General features: G+C 33.0%; 1 protein-coding gene and 1 long non-coding RNA gene across 2 annotated transcripts; both read right to left on the bottom strand.

Annotated features, from left to right (window-relative positions):
- Nucleotides 1-534: 534 nt before the first annotated feature.
- LOC137724641 (uncharacterized) lies at nt 535-8,304 on the bottom strand. Its single transcript, XM_068463388.1, has 3 exons — nt 5,497-8,304; nt 873-1,019; nt 535-795 (listed from the first exon to the last, which is right to left on the bottom strand). The coding sequence occupies exons 1-3, from the start codon at nt 8,302-8,304 to the stop codon at nt 535-537; spliced, it is 3,216 nt and encodes a 1,071-aa protein (XP_068319489.1).
- A 4,256-nt stretch (nt 8,305-12,560) lies between these two features.
- LOC137721886 (uncharacterized) lies at nt 12,561-14,252 on the bottom strand. Its single transcript, XR_011066737.1, has 4 exons — nt 14,175-14,252; nt 14,034-14,056; nt 13,703-13,778; nt 12,561-12,841 (listed from the first exon to the last, which is right to left on the bottom strand). It is a non-coding gene; the product is annotated as an uncharacterized lncRNA (long non-coding RNA).
- Nucleotides 14,253-19,338: the final 5,086 nt, after the last annotated feature.

Below are 19,338 nucleotides of genomic sequence, written 5' to 3' on the forward strand. Positions count from 1 at the left end.
ATAGGCTGGGGCAGATACAGCAGCTTCCATGACATGGTTGGGGCTGATGTCACCATCATTTTCGAAGAAGGACTCGAGCAGCTTGTACGAGAAGCCACTCAACAACGTCACCCCTGGTTCTGGTTCTCTACAATGCCCAGCCGAATACTCAGGTTTGATCATATTCCAAATGACTAGGTGTGGCACCACATCTCCATACCCCTTCTCCTTATGCTTGTTCCGTATTTCCTCGTAATTAGTCTCCCCCCAGAAGCTGAAGTTGCTGCCTGTCAGGAAGTGTTTGTATGTCGTCAAGGCAAGCGCCTTCTTGACCTTCTTATCTGGCTTCAAATTCGCATTCACTGCCTCTTCTAGAATCACATCGAACACCTTCCCGAAATCAGCCGTCCAGTCCTGGCTTTTGATCAAAGTCTGCATATATTCGGCCCTCGAATTAAGATCCTCGCCTTGTATCGAATGGAGCCGAGGGTTTTTAGCTGTAAGTCACCACCTTTCCTTTCCACGGCTCGTCACTCAATTGAGGCAACAAAAGCCCTAAAGCCAAAGTGCCAAACCCGCCGACAAGGTGTTGTCGATATCACACACAGCCAACCAATTCTTCAGCTTCCCCTGCTTTGAGTAGACCTCCACCATTTTCTTCCAATTAACATCAGCCTCTTGCTCGAGCTCAAGATACTTGATATAGCTTAATATGTCATTCGGAAGCAGCACAGCATCATCGGGATCAATCTCATCGGCAGCAACCACTTGCTCTCGCTTGAACGCCGCTCTATAACCCCTCCGGTTGGCAGGTTCCTAGTCCCTTGGCACCATAGTTTTTCTCAAGGGCGACAAAACCTCCTTCCTCAGTCGGTCAATACAACAAACACTACCAGCCCCTTCTCGGCGGCATGATTCTGGCGGAAAACCTTCCTTGCGATGTTTTCGAACAGCATATGATGATCAGCGGTTGTAGGCAAAGAGGCAGCCGCTTGGGTAATCTCCAAGCAGTAGTCATCATGATGGTCATGGTCATGATCCTTGTGATGAAATAAGGTAATAAAGTAATTTTACATTTACTGTTTAAGTTAGGTGTAGAGAGAGGTTACATGGATTCAAATAAAATTTCTCTTTACAAAAACTAGAGATAAAAACATTTAAAAATATTTGCAAAAGTACAAACTTATCGTAGTATAGCAACTCAAGTAAGGTCGTTTTCCATAAGAATTGATTGAATAATTTGTATTTATATTAATCATTAGCTAATTATTTAGAACAAAGTTTCGAAAATATTGATTTTGAAATTTAAAATAATAAAAGTGAATTTAAATATAAAGTGAGAGCCCCAGTTTGGTGAAGCATTATAAAATACCAAGAATGCCCTTATTTAAAAAAAAAACAGCACAAACCCATTCCTATATAGAAGGACTATAATTGTAATACACAAATAAAATAGGGTTAAAATCGTAAGTCAGGAGGCAAAAACGAAAGTAATATTTAAAATGAGGACAAGACAGTAAAATCAGTGGAACAAAACAAAACACGGAGAAGGCACACGAGTAATGGATCGGAAACTGCTATGCGTCTAACCGTGAACCGTTTTGCGGAAGGAGAGAACGTGCAGAGTGGGTTGAGGAGGAAAAGAAACGCCCTAATCGTGAAAAATGGAGCAGTTTTGGTGGATGAGAGATATATAGAAGGCCACAAAATAAGAACCTGAAAAGAAAAATCTGAAAAATCTTGCAGGAAGAGAAGATGGTACTAAAGCCATTGCTCGCTCAGGTTTGCTCTTCTCTAATTCCATGCAGTTGTTGGAACACTACACTCTTTTCATTCTTTTTGTTTTTTTCAATGGGTCACACAATTTGGTTCTAAGATGAGCACATAGTTATGTTTTCATATCTTGCAGCTTTATGAACAAGGATTGGGTGTTTATTTCTCTCCGGTGATTCTGTGGGTGAAGCCGGTTTCCTTTCTCCACTTTTTACTGATTTATCATCTATGCCATATAATTGTTTGGGAGCTTATTGGAATTTAATTCATTTCCTCTTTGTGTTTCAATATTTTTTTTTGTCTCTCTTTGGTACACTACCCACTTACAATTGAGATCAAATTGGTATGGTTAGATTTTGCAGGGAAAACCTTTTATCTTCGTCTCCTGCTCTATATTTTCATGTTTTAATGGTCTCCTTTTTTTTTTTTTTTTCTTTTTTAATTTTTTTTTATATGTTTCCGATAGCAGCTATGGGTCCTCTATACAAAAAGAAAGTTATCCAGATAAAAGCTATGAAGGTATCTGACTACTTGATTTCCATGGCAACTTGAAGCGGCAAGTCCAATATTTGGTTTGTTTGACATCTTATATTTTGTTTAATGTGTATAGTTTAATGAAATGCCTGAGAAAACCATCATGATCATGATGCTTGGTAAACAATTTCTATAAAAAAATGTTCGACAAGAGAAATCCTGAGCAAAAGATGTCTGTCATCGAGAAATCCTTCTCTTTGCATTCCTTTTTTTGTAGAGAACTTCTTTGCATGGTTGGCTGCCTTTTCTATCTCTTATGGTTAGATGAATTATACTCGCTTTACTCTTTTGTAGATATAACATAAAATTAGTCATACGCTTTATGCATGTATAGGTAAAAATTAAAAAAGAAAAATTATCGTTTTTATATCTTAATGTGGTTGTTCCTACTTTTTTTAATTAGGTTCCTTCGTGGTTCTGATGGATTAAAGTTTTAGATCAAACACCAGCTAAAATTTATTATATAGCTTTTTACCTATTAATTGGTGCTTCGGTTGAACCTGATGCAGGATTTCTTGCACTCTGTCATGATCAGAACCTCACCTTCAATTGAGTATGCCTACATGCATTTTGACAACACTCCAGTTGTTATTGGAGCATTTAATATGAGCATATTATGCAGCTGTAGGACAAGTTGCTTCTAATAGAGAAGGTTTTAACGGCTAATGGAGATACCGAGAAGATGTGATTGAACAAAGATAAAGTTCCCAACAATATTGTTGTCTTGCCTATTGTTTTGAAGAGAGCACAAGAGTGTCTTTCAAATATTGACAAACTAGACCCTCAAAACAGAATCATATGTTAGGACATGCAAATACATGTTTTTTAATCTATCAAGATAGAGAGTAATATTTTTCTTAGTTTTATTCTAGGCGTTTGTTAAACATGACCAATGTGTGAGACGCCTATATATTGTGCGCATGTTTAATAAAACCTCTCACACATAGTATATAGCCAATTAAAAGAGAACTGAATGTATTTATAAATCAAATAAAATAGAAATGTAGAAAAAATGAAGGACATGTAGAACACAAAAAAACCTATATTAAATAAGGCAGCATAAATAGTTCATTAGCATACCTTCATAGCTTTTGTTTCACATGTAGACAACACTTTGATAGAGAAACAAAGGAAAACCTCAAATTACACGAATTACGTATTTTTTCATAACAAGTTTTTAGAACGTGCATAATAAAGAAAAGATCTCTCCCTTGCACGATGCATTAAAAATATATCTTGACAATTACAATAAGAAACAACTAACACAATGAAAATTTGAAGCATCAACCAGGACAATTATATGTGGCATTTACCTTCCAGATCATGTCTTCAGTCATGGACAATTATATGTGGCTTTATCGAGAGGGGTCTCAAAGTCAACCACAACCGTGTTAGTAAAAAATGACTCTATAGTAGGCCAACAAGGTGTATTTACATGGAATGTAGTATACAAAGAAGTCTTGCTTCATTCCAGCTAATTATGGTGACACCTAATAGGTAACAATTTTATTAACGATAACCTTTTAGTATGCATTCCTTGCTTATCAATTAACTCTTTCTATTTTATTTTTAATTTTCTCACCATCATTTGTAGATTGGCAATGAAAATTTGAAGCATCAATCATGAACAAATGGGTGGAAATTGCAGCATTGATGTCAATATGTAAACTTTCTTTTCAAAAGAAACAGTGACGTATAGACTTTATGGGTATTGTGAATAATGTACATATTGTGATGTAGGTTTTAAATTTTGACATTTAAGTTGTTTCGTATTTTGCTACGAGTACTTAATGTTTTCATCTACTCTTTTTTTTTTTTTTTTTAATTTACATATACTTGCTATTGTTCATGGGCTTTAGGTAGGAACTTGCATCTAAAATCGTATGTTGTTTGATAAGTGCATGAATAACATTTAAATCATTACTTTACACAAAGTAAAAACGAAAAACATGATAAATTTTTAGGACGTGCATAATAAAAAATAAAAAAAAGTTCCTCTTTGCACAATACATTTAAAGTATATCTTAACAATTACAATGGGAAAAACAAACACAATACACCTTTAGGCCCGCGTAGCGCCCGTGATGCAAAAATGCCTCTCGCACGCACGCATTGACTGCCTAGCACTCTTGTAAAGTCTTATATTTAAAGTGTAATGCTAGGAAGATGAAATTTATAAATAAATGATATATCATTAATAATAATGAATACGTTTATTAACGCTTAAGTAATAAATGAACCATCAATTTCCATATCTTTTAGTTTCTAAAATTTTGTCTAAAAATTTAGTTTCTTTAACATTATACAAATGTAAAACAAAAATATTATTTTTATCATCGACCTTATCTTTATTAAAGAAATGATATAAAATATAGTATAAATAGATAATAAATACTAGCCTCTCTGCACGCACTAACGTGCGTGCGAGAGGCATTTTTGTATCACGGGCGCTACGCGCCCCTAAAGGTGTATTGTGTTAGTTTTTCCTATTGTAATTGTCAAGATATACTTTAAATGTATTGTGCAAAGAGGAACTTTTTTTATCATGCACGTCCTAAAAAGTTATCATGTTTTTCGTTTTTACTTTGTGTAAAGTAATGATTTAAATGTTATTCATGCACTTATCAAACAACATACGATTTTAGATGCAAGTTCCTACCTAAAGCCTATGAACAATAGCAAGTATATGTAAATAAATAAAAAATTAGTAGATGAAAACAGTAAGTACTCGTAGCAAAATACAAAACAATTTAAATGTCAAAATATAAATCCTACATAACAATATGTACATTATTCACATTACTCATAGAGTCTATATGTCACTGTGTCTTTTGAAAAGAAAGTTTACATATTGACATCAATGCTGCAATTTCCACCCATTTGTTCATGATTGATGCTTCAAATTTTCATTGCCAATCTACAAACGATAGTGAGAAAATTAAAAATCAAATAAAAATAGTTAATTGATAAGTGAGAAATGCATAATGAAAGGTTATCGTTAATAAAGCTGTTACCTATTAGGAATCACCATAATTAGCTGGAATGAAGCAAGACTTCTTTGTATACTACATTCCGTGTAAATACACCTTGTTGGCCTACTATGGAGCCACTTTTTACTAACACGGTTGTGGTTGACTTTGAGACCCCCCTCGATAAAGCCACATATAATTGTCCATGGCTGAAGACATGATCTGGAAGGTAAATGCCTACATGTGGTATTGTCTGACCTTGAGATTTGTTTATAGTGATAGAGAAACTTAGTTTCACTGGAAATTGCTTTCTTGTAAGTTCAAATGGAAGCCCAGCAGTATCAGTACTTTTGAGAGGGATTCTTGGTAAGAAAACTCTGGATCTGGCAAATTGTCCAGTTAGAATTTCAGCATCAATAAGATTTCGGTAAGAACCACGACACAATAATCTTGTACCATTACACAATCCCAATTTCGGATCAATATTTCTTAAAAGCATGATTGGAGCACCTCTTTTCAAAGTTAACTTGTGCGGAGGCAAACCACCAAGTGAGATTGAATTCAAGAACTCTGGCTGATACAAATTCCTTGCGTCATCCTCAACTGAATCAAATGAATACATTGTCTCTTCTAAACCCGGAAACATATTGATTATCTTTTCATTCAACATATCAACGTCTTCATTTGTAGGAGTTACCACTGCCCTTTCCACCATGTAGGTTGCATCATTTATATGATCCTCTAAGTCAGGGAAGATTTTGGCAATTAATTGATTAATGGAATGCTCACTCTCCCATGGTATCACCATGCATTCAGGTAGTTTTACCATATCATCCATAATAACATCTTCATTCCCATCATCAACACGAAGTAAAAATTCTGAAAATTCACAATCATTTATGGATCTCATGTTTTGTTTGAGTTTTAAAATCTTTACTTGTGACCAAAATGATGCCTTAACAACACTTGCTTGGATTAGTTCGGACTTGGTTCCTTTCCGGATAACAGGAAGAACTTGTCGAAAATCTCCCCCAAATATCATTATCTTCCCCCCAAATGGTAAGTCAATATCTGTTAAGTCTCTGAACGTTCGATCGAGTGCTTCAAATGCATGACGATGCGTCATTGTTGCTTCATCCCAAATAATTGCCTTTGCCTTTTGTATTAGCTTTGCTAAATCAGATTGTTTACCGATCGAACACATCGATGATGCATCGAGACTAAGTGGTATCTTGAATTTAGAATGTGCTGTCCTCCCACCAGGCAATATCGTAGCTGCTATTCCAGATGATGCTGTTGCTAATACTATGTGCCCCAACCTTCTCAAGCTTGCTAACAATGCGCGATATAAGTAAGTTTTTCCAGTTCCACCGGGACCATCCACAAAAAAAGTTGCATTATCCGATCGTTGAACTGCACCCATTATTATGTTAAACGCACTTTTTTGGTCATCATTTAAGCGTTCAATTGCATCAAGATCTTGTTGTGGAATACATATGGATATTTCATCTTCAATACATCCGGTCATTCCTGAACTTGATTCATTTCCTCTTGTCATTTGGGGCAAATCAAACTCGTTTATACTCTTGTTAAATTGAACCAAAAGTATGTTCAACTCACGCAAGAGTATGTTGGTAGCAAGTGTGAGAGTTATGTTAGTCATGGAAACATAATCTTCCATCATGAATGGACAGAACTCATCCCATAACCCTCGAACACCAATTGGTGCACAATATACCAATATGGTGACGAATAATCTTCTTAAAGCCAACGACATCTGAATTGTGGAGGCCTCTAACAAACATTGTCGAATACTGTCATCTCTTTCTAACAAACCTCGTTGTTCTGCTGCCTGCTTAAATGTTGGATGCAAAACCCCATTAATTGTTCTCAAGTTTGTGAAGGATGTTGGTCCTCTAACATGATTAAGAATAATCCGAAGGTAAAATTTTTCGCCTTCAGCAGGTGAAACTGCATATATTCGCCCAATAACCTTGTTACGATTCTTTCTTTTAGACCACTTTCTTTGAGCTTGAATCCATCTGTAATGTGATGGTATCTCCATGTATAAATAATGTCGCGCTTCTGCATCCACATGATTAAGTGTAAAAAATTCAGTCAACATTGTCTTTCTTGTACTCTCATCATGTAGAATATTTGTTATGCTTTCATCGGCACGAAACTGAACTTGGTGCATATTAGGAAGATGTATTTGCATTCGCTCAACAGATGGATAAATTCGATTAATAATGAACTTGAATATTTTCCATAATGCCTCTGGTGCGCAAACCCATCTTGCATCCTGAAACTGCTTTATTTCATCGTATTGAGGGTCTGATTGCACTTCAACTGTCACTCTGTCTGGGCCTTTGTAAACATACTTATATAAGTACTTGACACTTTTTATGCTTGCGCAAATTTCGACATTGATGTGACAATCATACCTTAACAGCAACCATGGATTATATGGAATGACCCAACTATTATCAACCATTATGTTTCCTTGTCGATTAAGTGAGACGGGCAATCGATTTCCTCGCCTTTGATAAATTGGATACGAATCATTCCCTTGAACGGTGACTGGTGCAAATGGTTTGGGAAACTTTCTCTTACAACTCCCATTTTTCATACATGGAGATAGATGATTATGAATCCCACACGGGCCATGAATCATATGCTTTAACACCACATTATAAAGTTGAGGCTCTACATCTTCATTTGGTATTTCAACTCTAACAATTCGGTCATACTCATCTGGGTTATTGATCTTATCATTTTCATCTAACACAACCAGCATATGCACATATGGAAGACCACGTTTCTGAAACTCAATAACGTATGCGTAAGCAACAACACTGCCCAATACCCCCTTTTCAATGATGTCTTCTTTTAGTTGCTCAAGTTTTGCACGAAATACTCTAGTGAGTAAGTCAGGGCGATCTTGTGGAGTTTGTCCAGCGAGTAATTCGCTTTTGATTTCTTCCCAACTTGGGTTACATGTCATGGTAATAAAAAGATCTGGCTTTCCGAATCTTTGAACCAAAGTCATTGCGTCTTGATATCGTTGGTACATGTCACGTGGGCTTCCAACAAATGATGATGGTAAAATAATTCTACGCCCGATGCTACCTAATAATATTTTATTTTCAATTAGCTGTATATATTTTACACACTTTAAACAAAGTTATATTTCTAAATAACGATGACTGAAACGATATATATACCTGCATTGTGTTGACTTGCATTTAGAGAGTCTTCAAGTCCTTTGTAGAGATCCGCTCTAACTGTGGCTTGATTAGAACGCAACCATCTAAGTTTTTGTGATTCAATTTTAATGTAGTTATCTACAGCATATTGTTGCAAGAGACGTCCACCTCGAAGCAAAAGTGATGATCCATTATGGCGTATCTACAAAAGCAAATTTCATATATTGCTTTTAATATAGGAATCATCATTCATCTATATATACCGGGAAGTAAATTATGTTATTAGTACAAACCTGTAACATATAAGCATAATAGTCGCAACATGTTATTGCTCTTCCACCATCATCACGACTGTTAACATCTCATCCATAGGTACCGTAAGGCAACAATAGTGGATATTGTAAGGGATCATAAAATCCAACATAGTCTCGGACGTGAGAAAGTCTTCCACTAATTGTCTCCACCACGATATCCCTTCCATTTGCAATTGTGGCATTATCTCCATCTATTATAATTGCCGCAACTTGTGATGCTGATGGTAGACTATACTGACGCCGATCTATTGGTTGCTCTTTTAGGATCAACTTGCAATTCGGCAAATCTTGGCGTTGTCCGAGGCTTCGCAATGTATGAACAAAAGGATTATGGTTGTTCAACATATGTTGTATCTTTTCAACCACACGTCTATCTAAAACTTCACTTTCACACATTCGGTTTTCAACTTCATGCTCAGTGTCATATATATAAGCTTGTAAAAATCGCGGTCTGTTCCCTTCATTTGGTAAAAGTCCACCAATCTTATGATATAATGCACCTTGAGCACGAAATGTGTAAATCCCACGACCACCAATATTAATTCTTTCATCCACGTGTACTCCCATTGAAGTGAATGCAAATGCATGATTGTAAGCTCGAATATTTTGCCTGAAGTGTCTACCCTCATTTGTTTGGTCAGAGAAAAGAGCAACCATTTCTGGTGGGGATTGTATTGGGGGTAAAACAATTCTTCCTTTCAAGCAACACATATTCAAAGTTTCTCGAGCAAACAATCGTGCATAGCAGTACGGACATGTGGTTGGAGCAGATAATTGGCAACCTAGGATACCCCGATTCTCATTATAATTTCTAGCACAATTGTGGTTTCTTCTTCCTCTGGTTTGGCGCACATGACAATTGGTTCTATTTGCATATTCTTCTTCTGATATTTTTACATGAATATCCAACATTCAGTATAACAATTTTCTTTGTAACTAATCACATATCTATATAAAGATAAAATTATATACTAAGCTCACCATTGTGGGGAGGAATTGAGAGCATCCCATAAGATATTTGTGACCTATTTGAATGTGCCAACTGTCCCATATGAGTACGCATTCTAGTAGAAGTTTGGTCATCATGATTTGTGATATCTGACAAAACCCTTGAATTCGCGCTTTCATGCTCAATTTGTTCTAATAAATAGACCACATTATAATACGATTAGTTAAAAATTTTGTCTTTAATATTTAATATATTTAGTTGTGAGTCTAATATTTCGTAAGACTACCACTAAAAATAACTACAACATTGAGATCAATATGAAAGTATCGAAGAAAAGAATACAATGAGATTTCAATTAACTAAATTTTGTTCTTAAAAAATAACCAAATTTTTTAAGTGTGAAACAAATAGAAATAAAGAAATTGAAATAAATACCAGGAATTTGTTGTTCTATATTACTGGGGTCGACCTCAACATCATAGTTAGCCAACTGAACCCGTTCTTGTATATTATTGGGACCTACTTGTTGCATAGTTAAAAGAAAAATTAGAAATTAGATTTTTTTTTTTTTTGCATTAGTATGAGTTAAAGAAAAAGAAATATGAAATAAATACCAGGAATTTCTTGTTGTATGTTACTGGGGGATGTCATAGTATGATCATCATATAGAGTTGGAATTTGTTGTCTTTTTTCTTGTGCTATTAAACGTCGTCGAGCTAGATATCTTTGATGTTCTTCAGGACTCAATGATTGACGCCATTGTCTTGCACGACTTTGGCCACGCTCCATGGAAAAATTTATCTAAAAAATTAAAAAATAAATGAACCTAAATTGAATACAAATTCTGTTACATTCCATAAATACGAAAAAGTCTACGTAGATGCCTATGAACAGAAGAAGAAAAAACATTTATCTACACATCACTATAATACAAAAGAACAAAATAAAATGATCACAAAATACTTTTGAAGTGTAATAGGTATTAGTGCAACGAAATGACGGGCCTATATACACTTCTCGGTTGGTGTTAGGACTTGGATATGATTTAGCTTTCATGTTTTTTTCTTTTATAAATTAGCATTGTTTATAGAGTTATAATTTTTATGTCAACTGGATGAGTAGAATTTTAAACTTTTTTAATACCCCTAAACCCTATCATAAATGACGGATGTGGGTTGGACATAATATAAAAAGTTTTTAGAAATGTGTAACCCGTAATAAGAGAACGTGGGTTGTACATGAATATGACAGTTGCCGTTTGTTTGGATAGTTGGATAGTGCTTATATCAAAAATCGAAGTGATGTTTTCATCGTCCATTTTTTTAATGTAAGGGGCCACATTCATTGATGAAATTTAGGATGAAGCTTTGAGGGAGGGTTTGATTCATCCAACGAATAAAAACAATCTTGGCTAAGAGTGTAGAAAAAGTATATCTCACGTAAGCATCTCCTATGTGTGTTGTGTTTCATTTCACTATGTTACCCCTATTATAAGCAGTTACTTTTGTGTTGTCTTTTTTATTGAATGAGTACTTAATGTTGTCATCTACTATTTTTTATTTATTTACATATACTTGCTATTGTTCATGGTCTTTAAGTAGGAACTTGCATCTAAAATCATATGTTGTTTGATAAGTGCATGAATAACATTTAAATCATTACTTTACACAAAGTAAAAACGAAAAACATGATAACTTTTTAGGACGTGCATGATAAAAAAAAAAAATAGTTCCTCTTTGCACAATACATTTAAAGTATATCTTGACAATTACAATGGGAAAAATAGGAAAAGTACCAACTAACAAAACCGAAGGGAGCTAATGTATTTACCCTCTTTTCTTTTTTTATATTTACTGTAACTTTTATTTTGAACAATACTGTAACTTTTTTAATTCCAGTGTTTTTTTTTATAATTTGTTTTTTACACATGTGGTAAAGATGATTTTTTTAATTTGTGTTCTTAAATTGCCAACTACTGCGTATCAAATTGTGAGGGTTGGTTAAGCACGTTCATGTTTTTCTTTCAAGTTTTTTGTTTTCATTCCAACATTATTTTAAATTTTCTTATGTTTAATTTTTACTGTAACTTTTTTAATTTTAGGTTTTTGTATTTATATTCGTTTTTTACATATATAGTAAAAAAAAAATTTAATTTGTGTTTTTCCATTAAAGTTTTCATATTTGCTTTTTTTTTTGTATTTATATTCATTTTTTACATATATAGTAAAAAAAAAAAAAAAATTTGTGTTTTTCGATTAAAGTTTTCTATGTAGTTATTTTATTTTGTTTTTTTACCAATTTGTCCTAGTTTTTTGAAATTTTTTAGGTTTGATAGTGAAGAAAACACAGAGACATTTTTGACATTTTAAAATGCTTCACCTATTTGGGCTTCTCCCTTTATATAGATAGAAGATATAGAAGATTTATATATATAGATTAACGCAAAAATGGTTTCCGTGCCAAATGTTTACACAAAACATCTTAAAAATATCTTAAAGATGGTTTCCGAACCAAATTTTTGCATTAAGATATTTTGGGATCTTATCTATTGTTAAGATGTTTGGTACGTGCCCCTAAAAATGGTTTTGGGTTAAGATTTTTTGCGTTTGTAAAAACACGGGGTATTTCTAAAAAATTAGGACAAAGTAGGTTCTTGGAGCAAAGTACAAATGCTAAATTTGTGCCAATTTAAGTGGTGTGCAAATTTTACCCTTTAATTTAATACAAATTCATTTGAGATCAGGCCATGAAAACAGCCTTTTTTGTTTCAATTAATGGTTGTTTGTTTTCTTACACCTAACGCTAGAGTACAATGAAACACCAAATAGGCTAGGAAATCATTCATCATATAAGAAAGAACTTCGTACATAAGCAGGACCATCCAAATAAGATTTCAGGCAAAGAGGATGGTGATACACGAAATACATAGTTATTCTGATTGTATATAGGAATGATAAATATGTATTCGTCCATAAAAAAGAATGAAAAATAGGAGAAAAGTGCCAACTAACAGAACCGAAGGGAGCTAATGTATTTACCCTCTATTCTTTATTTGTCCCTCTTCTTTCTGTTGCATTTATGTTGGCGTCTTCAACCGTAGCATACAATCTCAGTTTCCTATTGAGAAAAACAGAGGCATAAATATCATCTTATCCTCACAATACCACAAAATACAGCTTACTACATATTGGATTCTATTTGAACACTTTATTTTACCAAAATCTGTTAAAGATGAGTTGATTAAAGCTATAATTTGTTCTATTTTTGTAGACCTATATATTGAGTTGGTTAGATTGGGGATTCCAATTATTGGCTGGAATTTGGATGTAGAATTGTTGGATAAGATCTAAGTCTTATTGATAATAAGGATCATTAGATGTATCACACATATGTTTTTAATGATAATAATGATCATGAGGCTCCCCTAATGTAGTGTTCTGAGGAAAGTGGAAAAGATAAACTAAGTTCATGATGATACAGATAGAATATGTATTCATGGATAAGATACCTTAATGATCTTATGTGCATTTTTCTGGATAGGTCTTCATCTATTTACCTAACTATTGTGATAGTTAAAAGTTGCTTAATATGCTCTAAAATTAATGTAATTTAGTAAGGCTAAGTAAAAGCCAAAACCAAAATGACATAATAAATTCATTGCATAATATATGTCCATAAATGCAAATAGATGCTTGTAATTTAATTGATCTGTAAATGGCAAGCAATACTTATATGGAACAAAGAAATAATACAAATAAATGGCTAATAGTTAGGTATATAAGAGCCAGAAACCTTTCTCTGCATACAAAAAATCTAACAATGCGAAAATTAACCCACAAATACTTAATGTTAGCCTCTTCAATCAAATTCTACTTAACCCAAGACAAATCCAATCCTAATCAGCGAACATGACTTGAAAATTTGCTGGCTTTCTTTATCGTCATGTATGGCAAATAGACAGCAAGCGAATGCTCAAACCTGGAATGTGTAGCCACTGGTATTCTCCATGTGTATCACTCCCGAAACACGTTAAAAGCTTTGGCAAGTAAGCAAACTGCAACATCGATACAATGACAAACAGAACTTCAGTTACACATTGCCAAACCGTCCAAAACTTTACTCAGCAAGAGAGCAATTAAAACATCATATTCTAATAAAAAAATTGTAAGGCTACATCCAAACTGAATTGTGCATCTTTAGCAAAAACTTATAAAAAAAAAAAAAAATTAGATTGCAAAACTGTCTATGTAAATACTTAAAGTCATTGTAAAAGAATATACTATAATCGAACGAAGAGCATAAAACTCACCACGTTGCTTCAAGTCATTAAGCCTGAAATGCAATGAAATCAATTCAAACCACATATTACTGATGATTATTCTTAGGGGTGGATCATTTAAACATATTAGAACGATTATCCAAATATTGGTTGGATGATCGAAAATTTTACCTCTGCACGGATACTTGGATATGCATTAAGTTTGATAAGCATTAGTTCACGTTCTACTTGTGGCTCCCTTGAGATGTCTTTGACCTGATAAAGCAGAATTATAAGTGAAGATAATGCAGAAACTACCAAAAGGTTTTACACGAAATACTAAAGACGTCCACTAACCTTTGTCACATTCACCAACTTGTTGAGCTATTCAACAACCTGCCTCAACACCTTTTCAGTCCCAGACACAACTATGGTAAAGAGAGCCTTGTCCTTGTTCAAACCAACAGCATGAGACTCGATATTCTAACCTCTCGTGGCGAAAACTCATGCTATTCGGTTTATGATTCCACTCTTATCCCCAACAAACACTGAAATAGTATGGCCACTTATTCATACCAATCTACGTACACAGTATTTCAATGTAAACATACACAGTATTTCAAATGTAAACCCAATTATCAATTAGAAAACAAAAATAAGCAGAAACCTGCTTATCAACAGACCTAAAATTGATTAATCATGTAGCTTTACAGCTAAAAAAGGGTACATACATAAGAAGCTGCGCATGCAGAACCTCAACTCACAATTGAGCAAATTAGGAGAAAAAACCCATATCATAATACAGTTGAAATACAAAACTATGCACAAACATAGGAACTATCTTACAATTGGGTTTTATAAAAAGGTGAGACTAAACCCAAAAGAACAAAAAAACCAGCAGTAAAATCAAACTAAAGAATCAAACCCCAAGAACAAAATCAGAAGAGAAAAACAAAAAATGGAGAAATTCGAAAGGGTAATGGAGAAATGGAGGTGAAAAGAAACGTACTGGGATCTTATGAAAAGGGAGACATGGGACTTGAAGTAGATGTAATCTCCGTGAAGAGTGAGAATTGAACTATATAAAGTGACTTTGTATTAATGCACTTATGCTTTAGAAATTACTAATGATAATTACTTATAAATTAGAAAACTAAACTTTGGAATAAGGTCATATAATATTTATATTAGTTTAAGTAATTGGTCACTTTATAATGTTACATTACAAAGATATATGAAATATCTTCATATATTAAATTACAATTAGTATCGCACTAAAATGCCTTCATATACCACTTTAATATATGAAGGCATTTAAGGTTAAAGATAGTTTTGTTCCATTGTGACATTTCATATAAATGTAACTTTATAATGCTGCAATTATAAAGCATATACTTTATATTTTATCAGTTAAACAAAGTCCCTGTAATTGAGTTACTTATAAATTGACTTTGTTGCACAATTAGTAAAGATGCACATTTCAGTTAAATATAATATGTAACCTTATTACAATTAGTAATATATTTTATATATTTATATATAAAGTGACTTATAAAGAAGGTTACAGTAGTAATTATGAAGATATTTATTTGTTCTTTATTTTCAAAATATCTTTGTAAAATATAATATGTAATTTAAGTAATTATTTTATAAATTGTGTTTGTGTCCATCACAACAATTTCTTATTATTTTCAATTTTTTATTATGTTCAATCATCTAACTTAGTCTTTTTGCACCTGCCCATTGTACCCAAAAATGAAATTTATGAATTGTACACTAACCAATCCACCTTTTTTTTTTTTTTTTTTTTTGCTTGCTAATTATTATGGTGTCTTTTTTTTTTTTTTTTTTTTGGCTGATAGAATTTGATTTCACGAAATGAGCTATGCTTGATCATTATTATGACTTTGGTAATTAAGTTACTCAGTCTAGTTAGAATTTTGTTATCTCCATCAGTACCATTTTACCATTATATATTGTACAGAAGAAGATCAAGAGTTAGGTTCCTTAAACTCTCATATAAAAAATAAAAAAATATGCTTAATTATTTAATGTTGTATAGAAAATATGAAATTATCCATATATTTTGTAACATGAGGATTAGTGGCTGTATTAAAAGGGTGCACAACAACATTTTTTTTATTATGGTGGACAAAAAGGTATTATGGGCAATATTTGGCGTCATTCGAGCAGGTTGACATATCATTTGTTCAATGGTTGTGTGAATGGGATAGTTGATGCAGTTAGAGGAGTGAGTACATAATTATGGGTGTGCCATTTTGGGTTGGGACTAAGATGTTCAACATTAGAGCATGGGCCAAGCTACGTAGTTCCAATTGCTTGAGTTGAAGAAAGGTTGATGAGATAATGGTGTTACCGTACAATCATCCCATCATTCCAAAGTGATAATGGTGTTATTGCATGCCATATTGTCATATTGCCACATTTGTTGAATAATTTAGGAGCATATATTCCATCCAATTTGCACATATATGAGTAATCTCTCATACATTTTTTACTATTTTTTCTTTAAAACAACAACGAAGATAAAATGGGAAAACATATACTATTTATAAATAAAAAAATATGAAAATATGACATGTAATTTGATTTCTAAATACATATTAACAACACTTAATGTCCTTAAATCAAAATGTTTCAGATTCATAAGTTTTCAATCAAAGTTATAGGCTAGCTAGGGATGAACTCCTAATATATGAAACAAAGCAAAATATGGACAACATGTACATATGTAAACATAGCGTCTACGTGTGAAATCAAAGCCATGCTTGCCACCCATTTGCTTGCACTTGATGCTTTAGATTTTCATGGTTAATTTGCAAGCAATGATGATAAAATAAGAAGTCTAACTATAATGCACAATCCCAACTATAAAGATTGTAAGCAACTTAACCTAAATACCTTTAAGTTTGACAATTTTCTCATGGCAATACTTTTACTCCAGTTACTTGTAGAATACTGAAAGATAAATATATTTGTCAAGTTTGAGGTAACAAATTGTAATCATATTTACAAAATTAAATAATAAGAAATATTACCTTAATCTTGTACTTCAACCTTTGTACTTTAAGACAGGTGTGATGCTTGTAAAACTGACAAAAAATGCAATTTTATTTATATTTGAAAATTGAATGCAATTTGAATTTATAGTATACTTTTGTATGAAAATAAGAGAAGACTTACCGTATTTAGAAAAGTTGTTTGGCCACTGTTAATCTTTTTTCTGCACCCATAAATTGTTTTATTTTATTTTATAATTTGAGATAATTAATTTGTAGAATGATATAGAGAATGCCATTAAAAATAAATAGGTAAGAAATGGTGTTGTACCTTATTTGTTGGACTTTATTCCAAATACGTATGATCTGAGGAGTTGTTGAAGGTTTTAATTCTTCCACAGCCTTTTTCATGCGCCACCTATATATTGAAGGTATATATAATGTTAGATTTCTTGTAACAAATTTGTATATAATTTAGGATACATACTGCTCATGCTTCTTCTTTTTCCACTCTTTGAGAATTAGTTGGCTTAGATTAGTAGTTTTTACTCCGACAGATATCTCCCAACCAGGTGTAAAAATAGAGACACGTCTGTTTGAGATCTTATCAATAGGTTCCTTCTTCATTTTTGTGGGTATTCTTGTAAATATCCTAAGAATGAAAACTTTATATTTTTAAAATTACCATAGCACACGTATAGCACATTAAGATAATCAAAAGTGAAACTTATAATCTGACCAAAATTTAAAAATCGCACGATGAAAATTTCAAAGGAAGAAGTTTAAAAAACTAAAATTGACTTAGAAATACTAAATACAAACTCATATATACATCCTGAAAGTTGCAATAGACCGCATCAAATTTATCACCTAAAAGATAAAGCGTAAAAAAGAACCTAAAAACTGAAAAGGTAAATTTGGATTGAGATTTACCCAAAGTTACTCAAACCTTTGAACTTTGGAGCCTAATAGAATTGTCTTGACCCTATAACAAAAAGGAGAGAGAAAGAATAAGAAAATTGAAATAAAAAGCACCAAGATTTTAACCACAAAAGCTATAGCACATACGTTTCAAAGGCGAAAACCCATGGAAGTGAAAAGAAAGAAGCTTACACCCAGATTAATTTCCTTTTTACGCCTGGGGAGAGGGAGAGGGAGAGAGAGAAGAATGGCAAAGCAAAAAAAGCGAAAAATTTGAAAAAAAAAAAAAAGAAGAATGATGACTCGGACGTTGCTTAAACCCGTTTTATCCCACGTTGGAGTGTGAGAGTCTATAATATCAAGTAACAACTCTTGATAGCAATTACATAACTGAGGGGAAAATTAGAACATTTGAATTTGGATATGGGAAAATGGGTAGAAACGAAAAAAATGGGATTTTATGAACTGGGAAGTTAGCGTTTGTAGTGGGCGAATTACACTCCTTTTTGAAAACTCAAGGCAACCTCTACCCCTTTCTTTCTCCCACGTTGGTTTCGTTATATCTATATATAAATATAGAATTTTGTGAGATATTAATTCTTTTTATCACATTTTTAAATTTCTTAGATATTTTTTGAATACAATTTTGTTAGATTAAAATTTTCTCCGAAAATAGAAGAGGAGTGGAGTATTATATGACCTTTTTTTTTAAAAATTTTTCAATAAAACACAACTAATATTTCTCACACACTCACCACTGTTGAACGCAATATCATTTTTGCATTTATTTTCTGGTACGTGGGTTCTTGGTAGTTTTTGTTTCTACGGTTGTTCATGGTTCTCCCTGAATTTGGAACTGATGACACCATTTTGAACGTCCTTTTCATTTTACGCTTAGAAATTTTTTCCTTGGCTGAGCATATGAAAGGTATTGAAGTGAAATTTGTAAACTGCAAGTAACTGAATATGGGGAGTTACTGCTTGGTAGTGGGTGAAAATTTTGATGTAACGGAAGTTGAAATTGATTAAATAAAAGAAATTCAAGGAGAGAAGAATGATAGGACATGTAGGATTCTCCCACGTTGGTTGGTTTCTTATTTTTTAATATATTTTTGTGAGATATTAATATCTCTCCCACCTAAAATAGAGGAGGCACGGGCCTTTATTTTTTTTTCCAAATAAAACAAATTTTGAATTTACAGTTTTATTTGAATGAGGTATCTGGAGAGGATCCTCAATCTTATAAACGTGGTGTTTTTAATTATTTTAATGTTTTTTATTGATTTTTTATTATTAAGAGAGAAAATCATCCGGAATTATAGGTGGCAAGTGCAACGTGCAAATGGAGTGGAGTGAAATTCATGCGGTTTTAACTGTTTGTATTTACCATTTGTCTCTTTTTCCGCAAAACTTCT

The sequence above is a fragment of the Pyrus communis genome, chromosome 2, assembly GCF_963583255.1.
Source record: "Pyrus communis chromosome 2, drPyrComm1.1, whole genome shotgun sequence".
In the NCBI taxonomy this organism is placed as follows: domain Eukaryota; kingdom Viridiplantae; phylum Streptophyta; class Magnoliopsida; order Rosales; family Rosaceae; genus Pyrus; species Pyrus communis.